This window comes from Amblyomma americanum, chromosome 10 (genome assembly GCF_052857255.1).
Source record: "Amblyomma americanum isolate KBUSLIRL-KWMA chromosome 10, ASM5285725v1, whole genome shotgun sequence".
Lineage (NCBI taxonomy): Eukaryota > Metazoa > Arthropoda > Arachnida > Ixodida > Ixodidae > Amblyomma > Amblyomma americanum.
The window spans coordinates 47328672-47355995 of NC_135506.1; the positions used below are offsets into that span (position 1 = coordinate 47328672).

A 27324-nucleotide genomic window follows, 5' to 3' on the forward strand; every position below is an offset into this window, starting at 1 on the left:
ATCAAAATTTTGGTAGGTCATCCCATGCTTGCCACATGCAACTGGTCATTTCAATAGTCACCGCCGGGTTATGGCCAATCCCCCTTGTGGGTATGTGCCATTGGGTGAGGTCAACAACAACAACAACAAGTAGAGCTGCACGTTATGGCAGAGTTCTATTGGTGTTACAAAGGTGCGTGTGCATTTTTTAAGCGGTTTAATTTCTTCAGGGCATAAAAAGGGTGATGGTTGTATGAATGAAAGAACAGGTCTGGCGATCGAGTGGAACTCGGAAGAGGCCAGTGGTGTGGTCTCTGCGTCCAAGCAGCATAGGATTCAGAACTGTCCCGCAAGAAACTCGATGAGGCCATGTGCCAATTTGTCATTGGTTTCGATGATTGGCAGACCCACAACAGATGACGAAGGTCGACTGTGACTTCCCGGGATTATAGGCGTACAAGACAGACATGTTCGCATCTTCGCAGGATAAGCGGTCACCAAAATGGGATAACGCTGCTATTAATTTACACCTCTTGGGCAAAAATTTTGCGAGCGCATGATACTAATGTGATATCACCACCAAATACTTTTTTTTTTGTGCATTGGAGGAGCAGTGATAAGTTAATTTGACACGTTTTTCATTGCAGGCAGCCAGTGATGCCTTTATGAAGACAATTATCCCTATTTTCAATCCCCCTTAACAGTTGCAAGTGGTAGTTGGGTACAGACACTAGACTTTATACTGCATTCTTGATGGTAGCATGAGAAATGTAATATTCAGCAAAAGCAGGCAATGTACAAATAAACTATGTTTATTGCAGTGTTTTTAATGGTGCCAGCTGATGTGCCTCAGACAGCCACTAAATCTTCTGAAAGGTCGTGAAATTGCGGCTTTTTATGACAAACATTGTACCACCTTGGCAATTTCAAGTGTTACACCAGAAAATTATTTGCCCCCAGGAGATACACCTTGGCTTTGCAACTTGCACTAGCAGCTAAGCCGTTCTCCGTACCATTCTCCATTCCATCAGCCTCCAAGTACTTCTTGATTGCCATGTTGCTGTACATCACACATGTTGTTGTGTTGCTTTCGTGGTAGATCTTTCTGTTGAGTTTTTAGTGTGTCATCCATGCTTTGCTCCCTTCATGGAGCTGATAGAAGATGGTTTGGTTTGGTTTATGAGGGTTTAACGTCCCAAAGCGACTCAGGCTATGAGGGACACTGTAGTGAAGGGCTCCGGAAATTTTGACCACCTGGGGTTCTTTAACATTAGCTGACATCGCACAGTACACGGGCCTCTAAAATTTCGCCTCCATCAAATTTCTACCGCCGTGGCCGGGATCGAACCCGCGTCTTTCAGGACAGCAGCCGAGCGCCATAACCATTGAGCCACCACGACAGCTGAGCTAATAGAAGATAACTCGAAGAGGCCTTTGGGCAATGTGCACTTAAACAAGGGTGATGATGATATGGTTAGAACAAAGTATTGGACTATGGCTTATGGATCACACCTTGTTGTCTTGACAGGGCTAAGTTCTTCCCAAATGCACCAACCACAGCAATTACTGACTGGTACAGATCAAGGCACGAGCAGGGTGAGTTTAGTCTATGAAAGAAGACCTCATATTCATTGTACTTTAGGAATTGATCTCAGATTTTATGAACGTACGTCATCGAAACTTGTGCTACTGCAGTACAACAGTTCTGCCAACTAGATTCTAAAGAAAACAGTCACTTGCTCAGCTTTGTGTGCTGAAAAATAGCCAAAGACATAAATGCCTTGCAGCTGAAAGAGCACCTCTCTATTTTCCTCGATGTTCTAAGCTTGGTACCTGGCGGCAGTTGTAATAGATTTTATGCAGTAGGCTTTAGTGTGAAAAAAGCCTTGTACAGCCATAGAAAGCTAAAAAAGGATTCTTCTGTGCAGTGCATTCTAACTACTCATATTCCTTTCAAATATCGCACGGTATACTTTTGGGCCACTGGATAACACATTGACACGTACTGTTCACGTGGCTCCGGTGAGCACTGAGGTTCTGCTTACGCCAGTCATTGTGAAATGACGGCACCACAAGAGATGGCAACAGATACGCATGACATTTATTTTATGTGCAGATATTTGAGTAGTTCGATCTGTACATATATTACACATGATGCTATGGTCACGAAAGTAGTGCGGCTGCGAGTGCTGAGATGAGGAGGGTCAGCCAGAAGTTGACCTTAAGGAGTGGACTACTGCTGTCCTGCTGATGGCTGTCGTGCGCTGGTGAGCGTGCCTGCCTGGATGCTGCAGCAGCTGGCGAACGCACTGGAGTGCTCCCTTCCTCGTGTGCCGCATTCGTCCCTTCTGCTGGGGATAAGAATAAGCCACAAATATGTAGCATCTGCACCACCATGAGCAGAAGCAAGACGTAACAGACACCCATGTCCCACTGCTGAGGATCATGGCATGAATGAACTATGCTGCTTTCAAACTGAGGAATGATGGAAAAGAAGAAAGACAAACCTTCAGTTTTTAACTGGTTTACTCGGCTCACACGCCGTTTCCACAATAACGTGGAAATTAATAACACTGACACATTAACAAATTTTACAAAAAAGAACAAAATGGGAAGTACTATCTGTCTGGTTTCATTCTGCTTGTACGCATATAGTGACAGCTGACAAAACTTTTACTGCAGTGAAGATTAAATTAAACTAACATGTACAGCTCTGGGGCAACTAAGTTTTGCAGTATACTTTAGTATTGTTCGGTTAATTTCAGCATGCACAGGGATCCGGCTGGGTATTGCTGGGGGACATCATTTCACAACTAAACCATGCAGCAGCCCAGAATGAGACAACAGCAGCACCTGCATGCAGCTGTGATATGTTGCATGTGAGCAAAGCTTTATGGAAATGCATAATGGGCGGACTATGGTTTTACTTTGTATGTATCCTGCTGGCTCCAAGCACCCAGCCAGAGCCTTGGAACTAGATAACGCTGATGTAGTAAACTTAATACCGGTCGTATCAACGTAAATTTTATTTGAGGCCTGTCTATAATGACCACTTTTCAGGAAAAGCAAGCCTACAGCTGCCAATGAACAGTCGAAGGAATCCCATGCAAAGAATACATACCGTGGTTGTCTGCCGCCAGCTCTCGTTCCTGAAATAGAACCATTCATTAACTTTTCACCCCCGCAGCCGCTCAGCGCATGCAGAGATAAAGGCAGCACAGCCCGAATACAAACGACTAGCTGGCGCTAAATGTCAACGCAAAGACAATTGTGCGCACCAGCTGCTTGAAACGAGCGATCTCCCTGCTTCACGTATTCGCCACGCATGGGAGTTGTGTGCATCGGAATTAAGTGATGCGAAGTAAGCCCCTAACTGCTCGGTCAGATTTCCCGACTTGTTTTCCTGTCTCATCCGCTACGTACTGTGATTTTTGTACCTACACTAATTAGACTTCGAGGTTTCAGCGCGCAATCGGCCTACGACCGCGCTGGCATTTACGCCTAGCCTACGCCTTTAGGAATCTCGGTATCAGGCCATATCAGAAGCAGCAGGTGGGAGATAAACGAAGGTGGTATGCCGGTGAACAATCGTAATTACTCCACCTGCGGTATCGAAGTTGGCACGCAAATCGCGATCTAAGCTGTCTACTCTGACTTTAAGTCGCGCGAGCAAAACCTAACAAAACTTCGATCTGCACGTTTAAAGAATAAAGCATATGCAAGGTGAGGTTCTTGTTTCATAGAGCAACTTCAGCTGCTTCTTGAATATTCGCCAGTAAAAACTAGGTATGTACAATTGGCACGTAGCTTCAGTATCTATCTTACATTGACGAAGGCGGGCAATGATCGAAGTAACCAGCGTGAGAAACAAGTGTTTTAAATAAAGTCAAGAAGGAAACATTGTAAGACATAGAGTCTTCATAGTTATAAGCAATCGCCAAAAACGAACCTCTCTGGCGCACCCACTGGAAGGACAGTCAGCCCGATCGCCTCGCTGATCCGAGTCCGCAAGGCAAACCACTATAGCACAACAGGACAAAATACACAGGCTCGTCACTCTTATTCGCCGAAGTTTCAAAGCAAGTTGTGACCTACCGACTAGGATGAGAAGAGACAGCGCTAGCGTTGTGGGACGCATCGCATCCGGCCAATCGATGATTCACAACCGCGCAAGTTGGTGGGCTACCTCCAGCGGGCTCCTGCTGTGTGAAACAGTAGCGTAACTTCGATCGCCGTTGTTATTTCTTGACGTGAAGGATCCATTTCACCAGGTGATCACTGCGGCCTTGAACAATCCATCGAGGTCAAGACAATGTCGCGCAGGATGTAACACATCGCGCACGTCCTTCGCGGTCCGCTCCGGACCAAGCGCAAAACGGCGCACGGCGCTAACGCCCAAAGCGAAAAGAAAAACAGGAAAAATTCCTCCCCGAGAACGAAACTAGTACCGTTACGCCACTGGGGGTGCAACAAGCAACTAATTTAAGGATTATTTTCAGAATTACTATATTTACTGAGCAATAAAATTTATTTAAAAAATCTTTTTATTTTTACGTTTTTTTATTTATTTTTGTTGATGTTATGTGTAGTTTAATAATTAAATTGAGAACGTCATTATGTGAGATATGGTCAGTGTCATCCAAAGCCGAAGCCACTACCGGAACACAAACATGGCGCTGCCGAGTGTGAGGTGTGCTAGCCGAACACCGAGCAAGTTTTTTCGGAACTCATTTTGCCTTCTGCGAGCAATCTGTAACAGTGAAAGCGGTAAGTAGACGAAGTGTTCTCATAACATGTATTTTCATTCTTTAAAGGCTAGATTTTTAGCGCTGTCATCACTTCTTGTGCAAGTGCGTTTAGGTAGCGATTGCACCGACCAATCTCTAGAACGTGTTTTAAATAACGTTGGTCTCTGCGTTGTCCAAATTGAAACTCTGCCGTAATATCTGCAAATGTAGATAATCTAGGACAAACTGTAAACGCAAAAGATGTGGTTAATGTTCGCTTTAAAAAATGAGTTTTTTTGTTGTTTTTAATGGTTCGCTGTGTTACCTCTAGACGATCTAACTTTCGCTTTCGTGTGGGTGAACTCCACGGCATTTCTTTTGTATGTGACTGCTTGCAGTTACGCAAACACCACGTCCTGTCATAAACCTGTTGGCATAAAAGGAGAAAAGAGTTTATTGTTATAAATACTCTAGGCATATGCCCGCATACCTTCCTCTTGTGCCTATCACAAGCGGCCTGGAAGAATGAAAAACCTTTCGTGAAGAGGAACACTTCGGGACAGTCAGATAGATGCAAGCGGTTGCTTTCCGGCAGCCAGACATCCAATTGCCGTGGAAACTAGTCACTGCACTGTTTTGTAATTCAAGCTTCTCTTTATTGACTCTGTACAGAGGTGAGCAGCCTTGTCTAGAGCGCGCCGACGGTGCTCTGCGGAGCAAGTCAGCGCTATCTAATGTTACGCTCTGGGTTTCAGTTATGCGTCCTGTGCGCATGCGCGGCAAAAACAGGGATGCTTGCTCATCTCTTCCTTGTCCAGCCCCCACCTTGCGAGTTCGTTTCGTGCCGCCAGGGACGCGCTACCTGCATTTGTGACGCTGTGAAGGTTGCCAGGGCGTCACCATGCCGCCTTGTCTCACGAGTGTAACGAGACAGCCAGGCAAGCAAGCGCGAGTGATAGCGAATGATCGTGCGTTTCTGCTAATAAGTCCCTAGGTCTGTACGGATGCAATTGTGATGTCCCTTGTAGCTGATAGCACAGCGCAAAGACACGCCATCAAACAATACGCCTGAAACGCATGGTGTATGGTGGTAAAGTCCTAACCTTATACGGACAAGATGAAAACAGACACCAAACAGCCAACTAGGCCCAATTCTCGCACTATTAGCCTGGTGTGTGTTTGAAACGCGTGATCACCCGCTATCACTTGCACTTGCATGCATAGCCGCCTCAAGATTCACGCGAAACGCTTTGGTTTTCCGGCCGCTGTTACACTTCATTCAGTGCGGCCCTGGCGGCATGAAGCGCAAGCGCTGAGCGGAAATGAGGCCGGGAGCTCACGAGGAGCCACCTCTTTATTTTGGCCGTGCATGCGCATGGGAAGCACAACTCAAAACCCAGAGCATAACGTTAGGTGGCACTGACTTGCTCCGCAGAGCACCGTCGGCGCGCTCTAGACAGGGCTGCTCACCAATGTAATTACGTGCACAACTTCTTCGGAAAATTGAAATGACCACGAGGGCTTTCGTAACAGTCTTGCGAGAAGAGCTTGACTATCGTAAAAAATTCTGCTCGCAGCTATAGTTCGCACCTGTTCGTCATCTGCACCATCACCCTCCTCCGCCTCTGGCTGGGACCTGGTTGGTGCCGTTGCCCTTGAACGTAAACCCATCATCACGCCGGAGTTAAATGCCCTTGAGAAGAAGTACCTTGAAATCCTGCGTGCCATCGAAATAGAGGGAAGCCTTCTGAGCGATCATGAGCTGCAGTTGATTCAGTACGTAACTGTTTCTTTCACTTTTGTATCAAAACTGTTCGACTCTATGCCATATGGTGCAGTGCTGTCCCATCAGCCATTTAGAAATTGTTTCCTGTGTTCACAAACTACGTCACAGACACCACTTTGGAAGGCTCAGCGCAGTTGCTCCAAGGTATCTGGATTGATTCAGTGACTTTTTATGTTAAAATAGCTGTAAATGTTTATTGCAGCACATGTTCTGCCACATGTATGTTGTGCTATCCACATTTGTAAAAGGTTGTGTTTTCTGGCAGTGTACTCCCTTTTTACTGCAAAATTGCAATGTTGCACTGCAACAAACACGTTATAAATTTTTTTCCGCAGTCCTGGAATGAACGCGCCTGACCAAATATTACTGTTTACAAATGTATTTTTTATTGCTACAGATTTTAGCATTGGAAACAGTAACACTTTTACGAAAATAATCATTTTATGCTCTGTTATTCCAGCCACTTGGTATGACGGACCGTGTATGTCATTCTAAATGCTAAGGCTTTCAAAGAAAGACTTAAGGACGTAGTTTTAAAAAGGTCATAGTAAGAAACAAGAAATAGAAGCTGCCAAACCGCAGTGTCATGACAGTAACCTAAAAAAAAGGAAACCCAGTTTTAGAAATCACTCCGTATTTTATAGTACCTGAAGCTTATTCGTGCACTTAGAGGAAGATGTCTTGCACATCACTTTACTGTCCTGCAATGGAAGAAAGATGATTTAATTTGTCTCTTGTGTGCACTGTGCGCAGCCTTCATATAGACAGTGGTTTTGATAGCCATTGTGTCTGAATAGTTTTGCAGGATTTAACTTTTATTCCTGCTTAATATTGTATCTAACACTGTAGCCGCCGCGGTGGCTGAGTGGTTATAGCGCTCGGCTGCCGGCCCGAAAGACGCGGGTTCGATCCCGGCTGCGGCGGTCGAATTTCGATGGAGGCGAAATTCTAGAGGCCCGTGTGCTGTGCGATGTCAGTGCACGTAAAAGAACCCCAGGTGGTCGAAATTTCTGGAGCCCTTCACTAGGGCGTCCCTCATAGCCTGAGTCGCTTTGGGACGTTAAACCCCGATGAACCATTAACCGTATCTAACACTGTAGTCACCTCTTAATTGCCTCTCATAAAATGCCACACTGCAGTGCGAACTGTCACGGTGAAGTAGTTTTGTATTCACACATTTGGTGCGGGGTCTGTATTCTGCTGTGCATTTCAGACTATTTATTATTTTAACTCAGTCGTTAGTTTGTCCTGCATATGCCTTGAGTGTTTGGTCTGTCGTTAGTGCTCTTTCTCGGCCTCTTTTCAATCAAGGTATGTTGTGGGCTATTTGTCATTCGGCTAGTGCAGTTCAACACCTAAGGGCCTAATCAGGCCACATATCTTTATTTTTATTACAGGCAAGCCTAAAGCAGGCCTTTAACATGATCCGGGTCAATCGGAAATGCTTTGAGTGTAGACTGACCTTGTTCCGTTTCTGCATTTCAATCAGAGAAAAGAAGAGTGCTGACACGGAAGAAGGAGTTGCCATCAAGGTTCAAACAGCGCAGGACATCGAGGAAGAGTGGTTCAAGAAGGCTCAAGAGTTCAAGCCTGCACCAAGGCTAACAGGTATGGCTGCAGCACCACATGAAGCTCTCTTCAGCTGCTTGATGCAAGAGTGGCTCTCAAAGCTTTGTTGGCTTAAATAAAGTGGCAGCAGGAGTGAATTTATGGGTAACCCTTGGAGAGGGTGATTTGCAGAAGGGGAGAGGTTGAGGTTTGTAGTTAATTACAGGTGGGATTAGCCTTGCGTAATCCTGGAGAGTGAGGAAGTGGGAACTCTTGTTGACACTAACCATTTCTCATACTTTTTACATGAAAGAATGGGAGCCAAAAGCTGTTCTCCTGAAGAGAATTCTGAGTAGTAGCAGCATTATATTGGATGATGGGTGGGTTGTTTTCAAGCAGAAAACTATGGTGCGTGAACGAGTCGTAACGAAGCTGTGCAGAATCAATTAGAGAGGTAAACACGGGTGTGCAGAAAGACTACAAAATGCAATAGGAAAACTCAAAACAAACCCACCCCTTAGTATAGTAGTAGTAGTAGTAAAAGACTTTTATTCGACCATAATTTATAGGCCGAGCATGTCAACCGCCTGGGCGACCAGAAGCCGCTGTTCTTCTTCCCCTTCAGCGCCAAGCCAGTCGAGCTAGGTGGTGATGGATAGAAAGGGTGGGGGGAAGGAACCCGACTGCTGAGCAGCCGGGCAATAGAAGAGGCAATGGGCCAGGTCCACATAGATACAGGGGCAGTTGGGACAGGAAGGGTCCGATCGATAGTGATAGAGGAAGAGGCGGGACGGGGTGATAACTGCATTCATCTGAATGTGCCGAAGAAGGCGAGACTCCGGCACCGTGAGTGATGGATGAGGGGGAGGTAAAGGCGTTTGTCGAGGCGGAGCTCAAGGTAGACCTCTTTTATGGTGCGGCGAAGGGTGAGTCTCCCACCGTCCTCCGAGGGCTTGGGCCAGGGGATCAACGGTGCCCGGAAAAGTGTGTCGCGGGCGAGCTGATGGGCCAGCTCATTGCCGTCACTCCCTGAATGCCCAGGGACCCAGCGGAGGAAAACGATGGAAGGCTGCAGTGCGGAGACCGCTCGTTCGACCTCCTGTTGGAGAGAAGGTGTCAGGGTGCGTTTCTGTATGTGGTGTATAGCGGCTTGTGAGTCTAAATAGACTGTGTACTCTTGGAGAGAGGGAAGGAGGGCATGCGCAATGGCGAGGACCTCGAGGGACAATGTGTCTGGAGGGTGTAGATACGGCCCGCTGGTGTGGGTTTCAGGAGCAGGGAGGTGTGGATGGTACAGGGCGTAGCCGCAGGAACCTCGAGGAGCCACGAAGGAGGCATCCGTGTAAGCTACACCCTGGGTATCAAAGAGAGGGGAATGGTGCTGTGCGGCCGCATGACGACGTCCGGCGTGCAGGAAGGGGGACATGTTGGTCGGGAGGGGAAGGATACGAAGATTGGGAGCGGGGGTGGGAATAGGAGAGGTAAACGGGGAGATTGGAATGGGCGAGATACCCGCTTGAGTCAATAACCACTGACCCTGACGGGTAAGGGAAAGCCGGGCAAGCTGCGAGTCACGATGGAGACTGAGAAGAGAACGAAGAGGATGGAAGAGGCCTGTGGCAAAGAGCTTAGTGGTAGAGGTAGTGATAGGGAGGTTGAGAGCTGCCTTGTAGAGGCCCACAAGGGCAGTCTCGAGAGCGTTAAGTTGAGTCTGAGTGAAGGAAGCGTAGGGTGCAAAGTACAAGACCTTGTTGAGGGCCAGCGCGTGGGCAACGCGGCACGCTTGAGCCTCGTGGAGACCTGAGCGTCGAGCGACCACGCGCCGCAGGAGGTGAGTTACAGAGTGGCAGGTGGTGACAGCGCGGTGGAGGGCTTGCACATTCTTAGCCGCATGCAAAGGGAAGCCAAGAACTTTGCACTGTGTGACGACAGGAATGGGAGAGCCAGAAAGATGGAGAGAGACGAAGTGGTTGTGTGAGCGCTGGTAGGAGGAATGGTTGAGAAGGAGAAGCTCGGATTTCTCAGGAGCAGGAGAGAGGCCAGCGGTGGTGAGAAAGGAGTCGATGAGATCTAGGCCACGTTGCAGGGTGTCCTGTACGTGACCGGGAGAGCCAGATGAACTCCAGAGAGTGATGTCATCGGCGTAAAATATATGATGCAGGTCGGGAATTTCAGCTAGCTGGGAGGCGAGAGGGGCCATAGCGAGATTGAAAAGGGTAGGAGAGAGAACAGCACCTTGAGGAGTGCCACGGGTGAGGTGGTGTGGGTTAGACAAGTGGGTATCTACTCGAAAGCGAGCCACACGTTTAGAGAGGAATGAGCGGATATAGGAGTACATGCGGGAGCCACAATCCAAAGAGGCGAGTTGAGAAAGGATGTGATCGTGGCAAACACCGTCAAAGGCCTTGCGAACATCGACAGTCACAAGTGCGTAAATTTGAGTGGGTGTAGGGGACAGGAACGTTTGCTGGAGAATCAGAAACTTGTCCTGTGCACAGACGCGGCGTCGGAAGCCAATGAGAGAATGGGGGAAGAACTCCCGTGCCTCAAGAAAATCAGAGAGGCGAGTCAGAGCCATTCGCTCAAGGGTCTTACCAACGCACGACGTCAGGGAGATTGGGCGGAGGTTAGAGAGAGAGAGGGAGGTTTGCCCGGCTTTGGAATCATAGAAATAAGGGAGGATGTCCAGGAGCTCGGCAAGCAGCCGCTCTCCCAGGCCTCATTGTAGGTTTGAAGGAGGAATTCTTTGGCGCAGTCAGGAAGGTTACGAAGTGTGGTTTATGTAATGGCATCCTCACCGGGAGCCGAGCGTGTAGCATTAGCAGCCAGAGGAGATTCGAGCTCCCGGAGAGTGAAGCATTGGTCCAGATCGGGGTTAGGTCCACCTGAGTACACCGGGTAGGAGGGTGCCAGAGGGGGCGGGAGGTAGAGAGAGGCGAGTTGATCAAAAACTTCGGAGGGAGTCCCCCGAGTGAGGGCTTTAGCTAGAGTGGGAGCAAGGGCAGGCTTAGTGCCAAGGAGGGATTTAAAGAGAGACCATGCGGATCGCGAGTGCAATGCAGAATCAAGGCCATCACAAAGAGCACTCCAACGAGAGTGCTCGAGGGAGGCGCAGTGGGCGACGATCTCAGCCCGCAGAGCAGTGATCCGGGAGGAAAGTTGGGCATTGTGTGGTTGGGAGCGAAAGGAGCGTTGAAGACGTTTACGGTGACGCCATAAACGGATAAGGTGAGGATCTGGGTCTTGGATTGGGTAACGAGAGCGAACGCGACGGCTACTGGACGTGAGCGCTGCAGAGATGCGCGACGTCCAGTCGTCGTAGGATTGAAAGGAGTCGGAGGCGAGATTAGTGCGAAAAGCATGCCAGTCAGTGTGAATAACCGGATGACAGCGAGGGATGTGGGAAAGAGAGGTGGTGATATGGATGAGAAAGTGGTCACTTAGAAGAGTTTCACTTAGAAGAGAAGGAGGCGGCCGGGTTTGAGGGTTTGTGGGTAGCCCCAGAGTGTGTGAGGGGCATTAAAGTCACCACCAAAGAGGAGATGGGAGGTAGAAGGAAGAGAGTGAAGGAATTTGCCCAGAGCAGAGAATAAAGAGGAAGTGACAGGGGGGTTGTAAAAAGACATAAGGACGAGTCAGATGCCGGAAGAATGGTGGTAATAAACCACACAAACTAAATATTTAAGGAGGGTGGAGGGGATGTCAATTTGTTCTACGAGCACGTCACTGCGTACATAAATAGACGCAAGTGGTGTGGCCGTAGTGGCATGGTAGGCGCGGTAGCCTGGGACATTGCGGGCCGTCCGGGTCTCCTGGAGAAGGAGAAAATGAGGCAGAGAGGGGCGGGTGAGTAGATACTGGTGGAGGGGGGTCTTATTGTGGCAAAGATTTCGGCAGTTCCACTGCACAATTTCGAGGTCCTCGCCAAACGCCATTATGAGAGTGGAGAGGAACGCGATGGTACGTGTTCCTTCTTTTTTGCCGGGGGCAGTGACTCATGGACGGATTGGAGCATAGATGTGAAAGATTCCAATTGCTTTGATTGTGCTTGGAGGGTGGCAAGAATCTGGAGAACCGAAGTTTCCAGCTGAACCAAGCGAGTGTGATGTGCCTGTGTGGTGGTTTCGACAAGGTCAGCCAAAGGGGCGACCTGGGCTCTGGAGGAGGGAGTGGGGAACGTGGCAAGGTGCTCATTTAGCTTGCTAAGCTGGGAGGTAAGAGAGGAGGTGGTTGTCTGGAGGGTGTGAGTCAAGGCATGTATCTGCTGTTGTAGATCGTGGGAAATGCGCTGCTGCTCTCGCTGCTGGCGTTCCAGCATTGCGAGCCGGAGGTCGAAGGAGCGGCTCGTGTCAGTCAAGGATGGAGAGGGTGGTGTAGTGGAAGAGAGGGACGCTGGCACCGAGGATCCTTTAACTATGGCGGCGAAGGAGCCTGGTGGTGACGTGATCGGAGCTGATGGATATTCATGATTAGAGGAGGAGGAGGGGGTGGTGGTGGGTTGAGTGGCCCGGTGCAAAGCTAGGCGTCGGAGGTATGCAGCTTTAGCACACTCACGTTGTTTAGCAAGGAGGAAGGGGCAAGTGGGGTCGAGGGAGGGGTGGGTGTTCACCTGGCAATGAACGCACCAGGGCTGGGCACACACATGAGCGGAAGGGTCAGCGGGTAGAGGAGCAGCACAGCGACGGCACTTTGCCGGAACGCTGTGCTGGGGGCATTGGTGGGCGTGGTGGCCTAGAGTGAGACAACGGGTGCAGGTGGGAGGCTTAGGTTTATGAGGACGGCACCGGAAGGCAACGCGTTTGAAATATACAAAGTGGGGGATGACGGTACCAGCGAACGTTATGAGCACTGATTGAGTGGATCCCATCATGCGAGCAGCGAGAATATCTGTTTTGAAAGATTCTAGATCATGCATGAGCTCATCAGGAGTGAAGTGGCCACCGGCGTTATGGATGACGCCGAGGCATGAGATGGGAGGATGGGGGGAATAAGTTTTGATGCTGACAGGCTTACCGTGAAGGTGAAGGTGCGTGATAGAAAGTAGGAGGCGGGCGGTGAGAGGAGAATGAGTTTTTAAAAACACAAGGCTTTGGGCTGGCTTGGCCTGAAGGGTGATGTCTGCACTGGTCTTGGAGGAAAGTTGTGCAGTGGAGGTGACTGCGGCGAGCACGGCGTAGAGAGGCAGCTTGGGATTGAGGGTACCAGGAAGGAGTTGTATGCCAACAGTGATGAGCTCGGAGCGGGGTCGGGTGGCGGAAGCAGGCTTACGGCTGGCACCGATGGTGCTCCAGCCGATTTCCGGGGATGGAGTGTCGTCTACCGGGGACGCCATGAAGTCCATGTCTGCCGACGAGTCGTCAGCCTGAGGCGCAATCTGCGACGCTGGTGCCGGGCTGCAGGTCTTGGTGTCAGCGGGTAATGTGGCTGGTGTAGGCGCGGCGGCACCGGCGGCGTCGATGAACGCAGGCGGCTGCGACGCATCTATGGGCCCAAAGGTGTTGGCGTCCCTTAGAGCGTGGAGTTGGCTAGCAGTGGACGCTGTGGCGACGACGAACGCTGCCGGCTACGCCGCGGCCGTCGCTCACAGTGTTGGTTGCGACAGGATTTTGCGCGGTGGCGTGGGCGGTTGGAGTAGGCCCCGCGGTGGCGGCATCAGTGGGTCTGGGCTGCAGGGGCTTCGTCAGACGCTGCATTGCAGAGGTGCAGGCGCGGCGCGTTAGGGTTAGCGAGGCGCCGCGCCACTTCAGACTTTTGGAGGCGCTTGGAGGACCAGCCCGGCAGCGGGCCGTGATGCCGATGGTATCCACGTGCTTCGGAAGCCTTCCGGAAACGATGGAGAGGAAATCCAGGGGCGGGCGAAGCCCTGGACTAGGCCAGGGGCAGGTGAAAGCGGAGCACGATAGGCAGCCAGCTAAACAGGGCGGCGCCACCTAGCGGGTTCGCCCCCACCCCTTACACTCTTACCAGAGATAAGTATGATACGCAAAGCAGTGTGCAGATAGACACACAGCAGTTCATTTATAGCACAAGCTTTTAACTGCTATACAGAATGTTCATCTTCTGCTGTTGTCGATGCATAGATGATGACACTTGTGGAAAAATAGATTGTTCCGTGGATAGGAGACTCTGAAGTACATGCCTCTTTGGGAAAAATTGCACGTGTTTCCATGTAAATGGAGCCATATTGCAATGGTGCTTAAGTGATGTGGCTTATGTGCAGCAGTTTTTTTTTTTTCACTCGTATGCTCAGGACCACAGTGAATAATCAAGGTCAGCAAATATACTTTGACTTCAAATCACAGGGCAGCTACACATGTTTAAGCATGTTATTAAAAGCTGGCAGCAAAGTAGTTGCGGCGGTCGGCATTTGTACAGACAAAGGTAGTTATTTGTAGAGAGAAAGGTGCGCCCTCAGCTCTGGTTTTGTTAACTCGAGAGAAGGCTAAGCACGTTGCTGAGGCAAGCACTAAAGGTCTCTTGTACCAGTAAGAAAAGAAAGCAGTAAATAGCACGCCACACCAGTTACAAAGCCTTCCCCACCAGAGGCCGATGCCAAGGGCGACATGCGGACCACACAGCGCTTCCTCGACCAGCCGCTCCTGCTTGTCGTGAACCAGCAGTTGGGCAAGGGTCATCGCTGGATCTTGCCGCAGGCAGTCCACGCAAAGGGTGAAACCTTGCGACAGGTAATGCCCTTGAATTTGGCGCACTGTTGAAAAGCATGGCCCAGTCATTCCTTGTATGTTTTTTATCTGCTGTGCCTGTGTGGGCACACTCCTGTGTCCAACGGGCCTGAGGTCAACAAGTCTTTTGTAACATACGATCTGTAATTTATCTGAAAGCTCCAGCATAAAGATAAATTGTAGAATATACATAAAATAATCACAGATATTTGCCTAGCTTTGATGTTTCAACCTTGAGTTTTCATTTTCTCAGCATCTGTATACAATTCCGCTGCTTGCAATGCTTTATCATTTCCTACTGAACGTGGACAAGATTAAAGTTTGCATTGGGTGAGGTTGCTGTATACTGCAGCAGAAAAATTAAGGGGATGCTTACACTCCATCTGAAAGGTATGATGCGACAGTGTAATGGTTATGTGCTACTTTCGTTCATAATTTGTACATTTTTTTAATTACTCACTCTCATTCCATACATATCAATAGGTATGCGAGACCACATGAAATGCCACAAAAAATTATCAGGGGCACTTAAGTATCCTTACGTGCGGAAATGTGAAAGCTGTGTGCTCTCCGCCGCCTGCGTTATCTGCTGGGCCAGCGCCGTACATTGCGAGGGGGTTTTCAGGGGGTGCTGCATGATGGCGCTACGACTGCACGCCAAGCACGGAGGAAATTTACCGGAAACGGAGGAAATTTGTTACTCGCTTGAGTGCAGCATCTGTGTTTAACAGGCTCATAATTACTCGTGTAGGCCTCAGTACATATCTCAAAGGTGCATTTTTAAGAACTGAATTTACTAGATGCGCCTTTATTAGGTTTCAAACGTCGAAGTGTTGTGGCGGAGTGGCAGCATCTCCGTCTCGCATGCTGGCAGCCTAGGTTTGATTCCCACGTAGACCCCAATTTTCATTTCTTATTAATTACCATACAAGTGCGGACACTTTTGCAGACAGCCTTTGTCTACAACTTCCGTCCACGCCACTGCAGACAGCCTCTGTCTGCAACTTCATCCACGCCAACTTACTCATGAGCCAAGAAAGGTTTCATGTCTGACTCTCAACCCAAGTGTCATGGATTCGATTCCCAAATAATTATCCCAATTTTCTTTTCAGTGTAATTAATTTACTTTGCTTCCTTGCATTTCCGTCACATTTTAGTCATTCTACAATCTCAGTTATAATTTAACTCTAGTTTTAATCAATTTCATTCCACAACTTAACGTATAATGTCACAACCCTCTCACTCAAGCCTGAATTAGGGTGACAATGCACACGGCTTTTTCTCCAAACATTCGGTTTATGCTGTTTCGTTAATAGCTGCATGTGTTTCATGCAGGGCCTGTAACGGAAGCTCTAATTCAGTCGTAAGGGAGAGGGAGGGGAGCATATATAGATATTGTGGACTTTTTTGCACCTAGTTAGTTTGTGAGTTCTCCTTTAAGTCTGCTTTGAGGCAGCTTCAGTGCTTCAGCATTCGTAATGCAGGCACGGTATGTGTGCTACCATAAAGTTAGCACACAGTGAGGTCTGAGATTCTTTTTTAGGAGGAACCACACTTTTCCCTATGCTCTGCAGACTGCCGAACGCGCACTGACAGAAGTTTGTGGATCTGCATTGGAAGCTTTTTACCTGGGCTATGCACCCGCAGGCTACTACAGTTACCACTATCCCACCGAATTTCAAAAGGACGGCATCCAAGGTGCCAAGGCAAGTGGAATGTAGTTGTCGTCTGATCTAAAGACCCATGCTGCTTTTAGAAACAGCCGTGTGGAGGTCTAGAATTGTTGAGCCGATCTCTCATTCTGCCATCTTAGTTAGGGTCTGATCCTATGGTGAATTTGAGCTTTCAAAAATTGCGAACTAAATGAATGTGTGAGCTAGTATATGTGTCATTGACTTAGAGCTTCACAGTATGGGATTGAACTAGTGAGTCGGGACGCTTGTGAAAGAAAGCACGTGAGCTAAAGAGGGAAAATAGTGAATCTGTGGTACTTTGTAAGCTTGGTAGTGAAGGAAACAAAGAACAACATGACCGCACTTGTCCTCACCTGCACTCTAAAGCTTTTATGGTGCAGTACCAAGTTTGTCTGCGCAAATTCTTTTCCTTTCATATGTTATGCTCACAGTGCTAATCCCACTAAAATAAGCACCTATCAGGGCTCATAACACATGGAAACAATGGAAAGTTCCGACAGCTGAATGAACTCGGATCTGTTCAAAACAAATTAATTCTGTTGAATAAGCACAGGAGCTGTCGAATTCAAAGAAAAAGGGTGCTAGTGCTTGAATTGCTTTCCAGCTGCGTAATCTTATTTTTTTTTTCCAGTAATTAGTATTACTTACAGGGCTATGCATGCAATGCTGTGACTGCAATTTAATTGTGTCTTTGCATTGGTCTTTCACCATATTAGGTCTTCTTCTTCAAGGCACAGCTCAGAAATGGTGCCCTTTCTGTCGGTGACCTGAAGAAGCTAAAAAAGGCAGACGACTTCGCCTGGCTCAGTTACAAGGAACTCAGCTCTAAGATGCTGCCAAAGTACCACAAGGCAGTACAGGCCTTTCTGATGGCTCCCGAAGAAACGCCGTACCAGCAGCTGCTTGACAGGGCACTGTCTTCTGTCAGGCATAGAAAGGCCAGCGTCACGCCAGAAATTGTGGCCACAAGCAAAGTTGCAGCAAAAGCTGGGGAGAGCTAGAAAATCAGTTCTTGGAATAAAGTTGGAGTAGTCACAAATATGCTTGCTTTTTTTTCTGTTGCACTTTCATGTGCGCTTATCTCAATGGAGGGTCATGCTTAGTGTTGTTAAAGCGTTTAGCGCAACATGTGTATTTTTTTATACTGACTATTCACCAACCAATGGCAGTGGCTTAACTGATTTGTAGCCGATAGAGATTTTGTTCGCTTCATACATGAATGCTTCCATACCCATGCTATTGTTTTACAGTGACAGCTGTTAAAGGCCCATTCCCTGGGTTTCGCATCATAGTAGTGTGTGTAACCGGAGGGTGATTACCGTGTCAGGAGTAGAATATGGCGAGAGCAATGGGATGCACAACTGTAGGGTGGCTACCACAGGAACCACCTGGGGGGTAGCTGCCATGGAAGAAGGGTGTAGCTAGAGTGGAGGAATGCACAACTCAGAAGGTGGTTACCGTGGAAGGAGAAGGGTATGGTTAGAGTGGAGGATTGGGTAACCGGAGGATGGTTGCCACAGGAACCACATGGAGAGTGGGCACCTTTGAAACAGGAGTGGATGGCGAGTGCGTAAAAATGCGCAACTGGAGGTTGGTTAGGGCATGGCGAGAGCAGAGAATGTGGCACGCTTTGTCTGCGGCGGCTGCTGCAAAATGCGCCGCGTGCCCGGAATAGTGGACTGGTGAGGAGCACTATTTGAAGCGGGAGTAGTGGAAAACTAAAGAGTGCTCTGTAACGATACACACCTATATGTATGTCGCTCTCAGATTACCTCAATATATAGCAAAATGAGAGTACCTTTACAGCTGTCGCTGAATCTCTGGTTACACAATGGTAACCGTCCTGAGAGTTCTTTAGTGCAAAAGCACTATTGACCTAACTTGGAAAACGCCATTGTGTGATGAAGCCTCTGAAGTTAGTCACATGATCCGGGATGAGGCTTCGAATGTTTGGCGAAGGTTATGCTGGTCGGGGCGGGTCATTAATTACAATGGCAAATGCCATTAGGTTAAAGCCTTTAATGTGAAGTTAAACACCTCCATGGTAAGGGCCCTCTGGGGAAATGCCTTCCTGGTAAAAACTGTTGGGTCAAATGCCTTATGGCTAAGGCCTTCAGTGTAAAGGTCTTTAGGTCAAAGGATGCTTTTGCATTCACAGCACGCAAGGACCTTAAATGCCCATCTTAACTTTTTTGCTTTGATTTCTGCACAAGGTTCAGTTCACACTTGCAAAAAAGACTGGAAATCTCCATTTAGCATTCAAACTAATAGTGAAGCTACATTTAATTGAGTGTTTTTACAGCTCTTACATGTGCTGCCATCAAAGCATCCTACTAATGAGGTGTTTTAAATGTGCCTTTTATGCGCGCAGGGGAGGGGGTATGTGTCCTTATGCAGGATGAGAGTTTCAAGTGATATCTTTAGCATGTTTTATCACTTGCAAGTGTTTTGAGGGGCCCCCCTTTAGTTTACTATGTTAGCTCCCTCAGTACTTAACGCTTGCACGGCACTTCCAATGCGCAGCTCACGAGCTTTATCTCTTGTGAACAGTCTTGTAATAAACAGCGAAAGACCTAAGCATTGCCACTCTTATAACTCGGAAGCTCATGCGAGACTCTAAAAGGAAATGCTAAATTGAGGAAGCTTAAGAGATAAGTGTCTGGAGGTTGTAAATATGTAATTTACACTGAAACCAACGTTTACGTAAGCCAGAAAAGTGTGCACAGCTGAGAAAAGCTCAGGGCAGTTACCACTGTGTAACGTGAAATTTAGGGATAGCTGAGGTGGTGAACATAATTTGCTATTTTTATTTGTCTTAATTGCCTGGTAGAATGCACACGATGTCACCGTGTTGTCACTGCCAGGACACCTTGACATGGCGCTTTGACGTCATTTGTGACGTCACCTCGTGCAGACCAGTCAGCGGGGCACAGTGTTACACCAATGCCGCAAAACCGGGAAACATGCCCTTAACAGCTGTCGCTGTAAAACATGTAGCGACGCTGCTCGCGAATTCCAGTAACTACGCCTGGTCAAGTCAACAGAACACTATCTCGATGGGAAAGGGAGAGAGCTCTTTAATGAAAAACAGATTTTAGCGGGCATGACTATTCACTGACATGCTACTCTGCGCTTGGGAGGAAATTGAGGAGTAAAGGTGGTAAAAGGGTGCGAGAAAAGTGTGCGGTCATTGAAGTGGGTTGTAACGCAATAGTTCACTGCATGATGGCTTTTTGTGTTGTCTGGTATTGTCTGTGTTAAGCATTGGTGAGTGGAGCCTGAACCCTCCATAAGCAGCTAGCAGTCACCTCCTCACCCCTCCCCTTAACTAGGGCATTTGCACCCCACCCGCCGTCACCCTTCTCCACCCTCCAGAAGAATACTGTTCCATGTGTGAATCCTCGGTTTAAAGTAAAAGCATCAAGGTAAGTGTAACTGCTGTCGCAGCTTTCTCTTGTCAGGTTTCATGATCATCCAGTCAACCGTTTGAAGCGAAAACCTTCACTACGCTAGGTAAAGCAGTCGTCACATAGGCCGGAGAATGACCTTGAACGACCTTCAGCCCCGTCCACGTTAGCAGTGTATGACCATATGTGATAGTACACTTATGGTGTCGAACCCATGACCTTTAGTTGACCTCTGACCTTGAGTTCGCCTTTGACATTGGTTGGCCTTAAGAACATCCGATGGGGTGATGTGAAGCCACGTGGTGACATCCGATATGGGTGTCGTAAGACCATGTGATACACGTCATAGTCATGTGGGTATATAGATAGAACGGCTGTCGCGAGCGTGTATCGAGACTGCCATGGACGAGCCTCAGATGCTTAGCAAGCGTGCTTGCTTTTCGCTGAATTCCAGGGTTAGCCAAGTAAACTCCCAATTTTTGTCGTGGTGCATCAAATGTCTGATGATGCGGATGCTTTATTGTAGAAACGCATAAGTGCTTGAGCCCTGCTGTCATATTTCATTTGAACAGTCTCTAAAAGTTTGGTTGGCTGTTTATTTATTGTCTTCAATGGCGGTTGTACAAATTTCACAGAGAGGTCTTGTGTCTGCACTTGAAAGAGCACGAGTGCGTAGTTGATTCTAGCTTTAGCTTCTTTGGAAGTTAGACCTGTTCCTTACCATTGTAGCAAACAGTTACTGCAGTCAGAATACAATCACTGGTGTGAAACCACTTTTCCTTAACGAAGAACATCATTTCGCATGGGTACAATCAGTGATGAGTATGCACTTCTTGCAGGCTCCACAGACGTCGATTACAAAAGTTAAATAATACACAGACAAATATAGTTAGCACTCTACCACGCATACATTTGCGCTGTGTTTTCTTCATAAAACAACCAGCAGCAGTCAAAGATTTGCAAAGGTACAGCCTTTGTCAAAAATAGAGTCCAAGATATTTGCTTCTGGGTCATGCTATACGACATCGCCAGCTTCCAACTCTCTCGAAGGTGAGAGGCACTTTCATTCTTTCCGCTCCGAAAGTTAGGACTTCTACGGACATGGTACAAGAGTCCAACTGCATGGCTCGGAAGCAAGGCTCTTGACAAAGGCTGCACTTTTTTTTGTATTGCCGTATTCACGACTTGACCAGCATCACTTAACTGATACAGCGTCATCAGAAATATATATGGGCCTTCGCGATTGTTTTTAAAAATGGCGACGTGTGTGACGTAGCTCATTACACGTGTTGGTAACTTTTACAGAGCGTGTGGTCAAGCAAGTCTTTCAAAATATCTGAATCACCTCAAAAGTTGTCATATAACCGGTTAATTACGGCTCACTAAGTTACCTTGCTTGTTGATCCGGCCTTTAATTTGTCGCACGCTCGATACTAGGGCACATGTGCTGCCTTCTGGCGGTGTTTAGTGAAAGCGGTAGTCGTCTACGTAGCAGACGCATCCACTGGGAATTGGGAACAGGTCGATGACGGGCTTCTGTCCCGCGTCGTACGGGTTGACGGCAATGAGCGGGTACAGCATTTCGCGCTGCTTGCAGGAGGACTTGTAGCAGGGCACCATGTAGTCACACGGCTTGTTGCGGTACCTGCACACGAATGCAACGCACGAAGGAGTGACGTGGACCATTGTGGTGGCGGGGATAGGAGCTGATGAGACGTCACGTGAATGCACCGAAAGACCTACGTTACTGCGTTTACCAGAAAATAAATCGCATATTGCCTTTTTTCTTTCTGCGTGTCGTGAGCGCGTTTGGCTTCATTGCTTCAGTACGAGCGGCATATCGAGAAAACGGTAATTTGTGTCCAGATACAACGGCAAGTTCCAGGGGCTGGTTGTGAAATGTCTTCGTGTTAGGCTTAGTGGCGCATAAACGTCTGCGGCTGTCATTCGCGCTAGGTGGTCAGCCTTTTCCTGTCACTACCAGTTTCTATACTCAGTCGACCCACATACGAGATCAAGACTCCCGCCTAGAATCCTCGCCACCAGGAAACACTTTATGACCGACTTCGCCTGAACGCTGCGTTTACAAACACCTTGCGATACCGTTTTAGTCAAACGAACAGTCCACTTTGTGACAACTGCGGCTCGATTGAATCTCTGGAACATATCCTGCTTGAGTGCCCTGCGTATGCTGACGAGCGTGCGTACTATGAGCAGTGCATGAAAAAGCTCTAGCTCCGCAGTGCCTCTAACGATGGACAGTGTTTTATAAAGGTCCCTTAGCCTGCCCTAGGCAACAGAGACATGCAATGAACTTTTTGTTTGCGTACTTAAAGGAAATTGGACATCTCGACAAGCTCTAATTTCATCTAGTATGTTTCTGTCATGCATTTTTCTCGCAGAACTTTGTTAGGCCATTTATCAGACTTTGTACTTCATTATTTCATGTTACATCATTTCTCGTCGATGCCGCTTAGTAGGCACTTAATGGCTGCATTTTATGTTATTCACCATTTTTTTCTTTCCCTAATTTAAACTTTCCTCCACACCTCTCCTTCCGTCTTTATCTCCCAAGTTCTCTTCCCCACGCAGAGTAGCATGCCAGCGATTTTTAAACGTCGGCTAAATTCTCTGCTTTTTCATTAATGGGTTTCTCTCTCTTTGTGTACTGCCAGCACCAGGGTCAATGCAAGGTGCTTGTCACACAAAATTACACCCTTTGAACAAGTTACACCCTTTTATATAATGAATAGTTTACACCCTTTAAAAGGGTGCGCGTGGAGAACAGAATATTCCCTGGACGCGACGCACGTGCACATTCTAATGGCACAGCCTTTTTACGCCTGACCCTGAGACTTACTTGCACTTCTCGACGCGCGTGACCTGTGGGAAGCGCTCGGTGTTGACGACGGTCATCCAGATGCCCTTCCAGTTCTTGGCCCAGCCGATGCGCAGATACACGGCCTCCGAGCGGCACACAAAGCTGCCGTGCTGCTTCTCGGCGGCGAAGGCCAGCGTGTAGTTCTCCACCCACTGGACCTCGTGCGGAGGCGTCTTGTACAGGGTGTGGTACAGGTCGTACATCTGGTTGTAGTACCGGTCCACGATGGACTGCACCTTCTCGCTGCATGAGGCCACCGAGGAACGTGGCAGAGTGGCGCTCCGATTATGACTATTTGATTTTAACGCTGGACAACGACCTGGACAACTTTATTTGGACTCTGTAAATAGTGTAAATATGACTATTCCCTATGTCCTTTCTTGCTATCCCCTCACCTCTTTCGTTTCTATTCTTCATGCTGCCTCCTATCCTTTATTTCCGCTGCCCCAGCTCAGGTGCCGCCGATAAAGTGATGGCAGATGCCGGGGCGAGCAAAAATCTTTTAACTTCCTTTTTATTATAATTTTGATTTTTGATTAAACACTTACTACTACTACTTTAACGCTGCGAGGACAGTAGCCAAAGGGCGCCGTGGCTGAAGTGTTCATATGTACAAGGTGGGATCAAATAGCCTTAAGCATTTCACCCCATAGAAGATGTGCGCCAGGAAAACCGGTGGGTACCCGACGATGCTGGAGGCACTTATAACGATTTTCCAACGTGGAGTTGGGGAGCAGGGGAAGCGCTATTCAAAATGCGATCAAAATGTCACTCAAGGGCTGCCCTGCAACTGTGACTTTCATCTTGGCTTGCACCGCTCGCCTGGGGGCAGGGATATGTTAAAGCCTACCTATCAACATACTGGGAGGCACGAGCAAAGTGTTTAGCATCTGGTACGTTCGAGGGCTACGGGTATTATCTGGCGAATACACGTAAAAGATGCTCTTTCATGATCAAATTTTTCATGTCTTCGGCGCGATACAACCAAGCGCACGATGGCGATGTCTCCCCGCGGACAGAGAAATCACAAGGGTCAATTAATTTTTGCACTACTTGAGAGTGTGTAAGCATAGTTATCAACAATCTGAAGCATAACCAAGAAGTGCGGAACCACCCAACAACTGCCATTACGCTTGGCATGACAGCACATGTCAAGCTAGCATGAACAGTTCTGCTGCTCGGCTCTGTGCCGCATTGGAATGAATGGGGACGCTTATTAATGTGGTTCGATTGCCGGCATGTTGTGCGTTCGCTTATTTACATTACCCGATACGACGTAGGCCTTATGACTTACTCGTTACTATTTCTGCCTATTTATGTTTTTCATGCCTTATAATTCGATTCTGTGGTAGTTTAAACCAAAAGAGTGCGGAAATATTCAGTTGCGTTCCTAGTGGTTGTGCTTACTGTTGTCAGTAAATACGTTTTCGCTGTTTAATTCGCGTATACTGTCTTCCACTGGTTTAACAGGATTCACCATAAGCTGCTTTTTCTTCCTTTTTTTATGCACTGAGCTTAAGTGACCTAGTGATATGCGTCGTGCACACCTGTTGACTGGACTAACCTTATTTCCAAAACTATGCGTACTTACATTTTACAGCCCAGGTCTGTGGTATAAGAGCACTAGTCGAAAACTATCACTTCTTCCTTGCTTTCTGGGGTGAACACTTTTTAAACGGTGGCTAGTTCTCGGCTCTAACGTCCTCCCGGATCGATCGTACGAGTCATAACAGAAGCAACCGGATCGGCGCACTCACATGGGGTAGTCGTGGTTGAACACGCACAGGTCCAGGTCTCGCGCGCAGGACGGCCTCCCGTGCACGAATCCCGACGGAATGATAGAGGCGGCTGGGACCAGTGACGTGGTCACGTGCTTGCCCTTGGGAAAGCGCCTGTCACCCGAGAACGGCGGGTCCTTGTGGTAGAGGACCACCACGCCACCTCCGGCGCCGCCTGAGCCGTGGTGGTGCGGGAACTCGGAGCCCAGCACCACCGTGACGCCCGTCCATAGGAGACCCACGGTGACGACTGCGAACGCTGCCAGCAACTGCGCCTGCGAGAGACAGATGACGGAAGATACTTGAAGAAAGACCACAGAACCAGTGACACGGAGCCTTCTTGCTACAACTTTGTGATTCTGCCATGTACAAGCGCAGTTTAGGTGGACCACTAATAGAGGCGACCACCAGGAATAATCGACGCAAAGATTGAGACACCATTATTCACACTAACGATAACGATGACTTAGCTCATTGTTAACGATTATACCGCCTTCTAGAGTCTCTGACGACATGCGGCTATGAAGGAACGCAGAGGAAGGATCTGATTCCAGTACAGTTGCCGGTAGACGGAGCATGCGCATGAGATTCGATCTTCTGCGCATGCGCTGTAACTCCCGAGTCTCGACCGGAAGCCACACCAGGGATGAATTCTCGATCTCTCGAAACTGTTCTGCTTGCAAAAGAAAACAAACTCCGTCCAGCTGTGGTCACTTGCAAATCCATTTCGAGGACGGCGTAAACTGTGCGCCCTCTGCAGACAGCGCATCCTCCACATTCGCCCAGCATTCGAACCCGCGACCTTTCGCTCGCGATACTGGCGTTCACTCTCTTTACAAGCGGTCATCATCCAGGTTGGTTTTGGACGAAGGGTGGCGGGCCTTCCGTTGGTCGCCGTCGCCCGCTTCTCACCGTGTCTATCCGTGGCGGAATGTTGATCCTCTGGCGATCGTCCATCGCGGTCGCAACTGAGCCTGTGGAAGCGCGCTGCTGGTGTGCGCGTCTGCGGGGACGCGCGGTCCAGCACCGGTGTTTTAAGGCGGCCCGCGCTACAAAAGGGGCACCCGGCCGGAACGAGGCCAAGGGAGAGCGGCCGGCCGCGCGGCTCGCTTTGTCTTTGCGGACGGGATGCCGCCGGCACCACTAATTGCGCGCCCCGCCGCCAGCGCAGGGGTTTGGGGGGGGGGGGGGGGGTCCTCCCGGTGAAAGCGAATGCGAGGATTCCTCGCTCGTCGAAGGGGACCTCTGCCTTGCATGATGCTCAGTTATGTCGCGAGCTTCACTGCTCCTGCTCCACTGTGTGGATCGCTTTGTAGGCCATGCGCGCTTAGCGCCATCTAAGGGCATCGGTGGCGTGCGTTCTGCTGCACGTGGTCCCGTTGAACAGGTGCAGCTGTTTTTAATAGTCAGGTGTATGACGTAATACCACTAGTTCAGCCTCCTTTCCCAGTTGAGTGAGTAGGTATCGTCGTTTCATGAAACGATGATATCTGTCGAAACAGCTTCCCGGAGTTCTCGATCATTATGCCGTCTGAGCGCCCATTTCTGTGTCGTCAGCAAGAAATTGATACGTTCCGCCCTGTGAGAACTGAAGCGCTCTTCGAAATTATTCTTTTCATAAATAGCACGAGCTCTGTCATTGTATCCTGTTTCTTTTTGTAGCTGCTATGATAATTCAACTGTTTCTTTCACAGCAAATGGTATAGATGGGTTAAATGCATCTTCCGATATTTTCCAGTTGCCCCTGTACTGTTCCAGCTGCGGTAACCCACTTCTCATCACTTCATCTAATTGATGATTCTGGTGACGACGAATTTTGTTGCGCCCTTAGAAAGGCGCCTACTCGATGGCGTCAACATTTTATGATTAAGACTTGCCCGGACTGTCAATTAACAACCCTAAAAAGCCCCCCCCCCCCCCCCCCCCCATCAACATAAATTGGTCGCGTGGGCTGAAACATTTAATACTGGTCGCGCATGTACCAGAAAAAATGTATTAGGTTTGGCATCGAGAACGTCAAAGTTGTCCTCTCACTCTCGCAGAAATGAATGAATGAAACCGTACATGCAGCAGCTCGAGTGTGTCGTTAATACAATCGCTTGAACAGTAGTTGACAGTCAGCGACTCATCTGTTACAGGGTCTGTAGACGCAACTCCTAACGGGGCGTTGCTTGAAGATCCCCGTAGATGGCGCTGCGGCCGCTATCCCTGTCCCGCTAACGAAGCGCACGAGACGCGGGTGGCGAGGAGTGGTTGCACTAAGGTCCACACTTGGAAAGCTGTAACGGTGCTGTCCGAACACAAACTGGCGTGTGGCGTAACGTCCGCGAAGGACTGTGGGAGTCGTTCGTTGGCTCCTTTGCCGTGCGACCTTCTCGTCGCATCGAGGCACGTCAGCACCCCTGCTTTTTGTCTCCGAGACCATTGCAGGGGACCGGCGGAACGTCTTGGTGAAAGACTTGCACACGCGACGCACGCTCCTGGCAGAGGTGCGCTCCCTTGTACATGAATGCGGTCCCGCGTGCATTGGGTAGGCTGTTGATTGTATCACACCGTGTAGCGACGACGGTGAAGCGAGAATTTCAATTCGCTCTTGCGCTCTATTCATGTCAGTTCCTTTAAGTTCTGTACCGAATCGAAGAAGGCTTCGATCACGACTCGTTCACAACGGCCCGCTGCCGCATCTACTTACGTGGTCGGCGAATTGTCGAGTTTTTTTAGAGCCCATTACGAAAGGGTCAGACCTCTGCAGGACTCACGCGTGTCGAAAGCAGACCTTGACCCAGTGGGTGTTCATTCCCTATGCAGGGTCGGCGCGGGCAGACGAATGAAGCGCACGCG

General features: G+C 48.7%; 3 protein-coding genes across 4 annotated transcripts; 1 reads left to right on the plus strand and 2 right to left on the minus strand.

Annotated features, from left to right (window-relative positions):
• Nucleotides 1–2056: 2056 nt before the first annotated feature.
• On the minus strand, nucleotides 2057–4385 carry LOC144107958 (uncharacterized). Of its 2 annotated transcripts, none has more exons than XM_077641207.1 (4): nucleotides 4075–4385; nucleotides 3929–3999; nucleotides 3101–3128; nucleotides 2057–2327 (listed from the first exon to the last, which is right to left on the minus strand). In XM_077641207.1, the coding sequence occupies exons 1-4, from the start codon at nucleotides 4115–4117 to the stop codon at nucleotides 2143–2145; spliced, it is 327 nt and encodes a 108-aa protein (XP_077497333.1). In that variant the 5' UTR covers nucleotides 4118–4385; the 3' UTR covers nucleotides 2057–2142. The 2 variants fall into 2 exon arrangements, with proteins under 2 accessions (XP_077497333.1, XP_077497332.1); XM_077641206.1 differs by having other exon boundaries at nucleotides 2057–2330.
• A 231-nt stretch (nucleotides 4386–4616) lies between these two features.
• mRpL46 (mitochondrial ribosomal protein L46) lies at nucleotides 4617–17458 on the plus strand. Its single transcript, XM_077638961.1, has 6 exons — nucleotides 4617–4746; nucleotides 6284–6482; nucleotides 7982–8100; nucleotides 14584–14726; nucleotides 16298–16429; nucleotides 17134–17458. The coding sequence occupies exons 1-6, from the start codon at nucleotides 4650–4652 to the stop codon at nucleotides 17416–17418; spliced, it is 975 nt and encodes a 324-aa protein (XP_077495087.1). The 5' UTR covers nucleotides 4617–4649; the 3' UTR covers nucleotides 17419–17458.
• A 2977-nt stretch (nucleotides 17459–20435) lies between these two features.
• On the minus strand, nucleotides 20436–25539 carry LOC144107001 (neurotrophin 1-like). Its single transcript, XM_077639974.1, has 4 exons — nucleotides 25396–25539; nucleotides 24463–24758; nucleotides 22685–22948; nucleotides 20436–21469 (listed from the first exon to the last, which is right to left on the minus strand). Exons 1-4 carry the CDS (start codon nucleotides 25438–25440, stop codon nucleotides 21289–21291), a joined length of 786 nt encoding a protein of 261 aa, XP_077496100.1. The 5' UTR covers nucleotides 25441–25539; the 3' UTR covers nucleotides 20436–21288.
• Between the last annotated feature and the right edge of the window lie 1785 nt (nucleotides 25540–27324).

What these genes read in the sequence shown, in the direction of transcription:
- LOC144107958 (XM_077641206.1), bottom strand. Translation starts at nt 4,117, where the DNA reads ATGCGTCCCACAACGCTAGCGCTGTCTCTTCTCATCCTAGTCG. An exon ending in GTCTCTTCTCATCCTAGTCG is followed by an intron (nt 4,000 to 4,074) that starts GTAGGTCACAAC and finishes GTTGTGCTATAG; the next exon opens with TGGTTTGCCTTGCGGACTCG. An exon ending in GCTGGCGGCAGACAACCACG is followed by an intron (nt 2,331 to 3,100) that starts GTATGTATTCTT and finishes TCTTATCCCCAG; the next exon opens with CAGAAGGGACGAATGCGGCA.
- mRpL46 (XM_077638961.1), top strand. Translation starts at nt 4,650, where the DNA reads ATGGCGCTGCCGAGTGTGAGGTGTGCTAGCCGAACACCGAGCAAGTTT. An exon ending in AATCTGTAACAGTGAAAGCG is followed by an intron (nt 4,747 to 6,283) that starts GTAAGTAGACGA and finishes TTCTGCTCGCAG; the next exon opens with CTATAGTTCGCACCTGTTCG. An exon ending in GCCTGCACCAAGGCTAACAG is followed by an intron (nt 8,101 to 14,583) that starts GTATGGCTGCAG and finishes CTTCCCCACCAG; the next exon opens with AGGCCGATGCCAAGGGCGAC.
- LOC144107001 (XM_077639974.1), bottom strand. Translation starts at nt 25,440, where the DNA reads ATGGACGATCGCCAGAGGATCAACATTCCGCCACGGATAGACACG. An exon ending in TTCCGCCACGGATAGACACG is followed by an intron (nt 24,759 to 25,395) that starts GTGAGAAGCGGG and finishes TGTCTCTCGCAG; the next exon opens with GCGCAGTTGCTGGCAGCGTT. An exon ending in TTCAACCACGACTACCCCAT is followed by an intron (nt 22,949 to 24,462) that starts GTGAGTGCGCCG and finishes GGCCTCATGCAG; the next exon opens with CGAGAAGGTGCAGTCCATCG.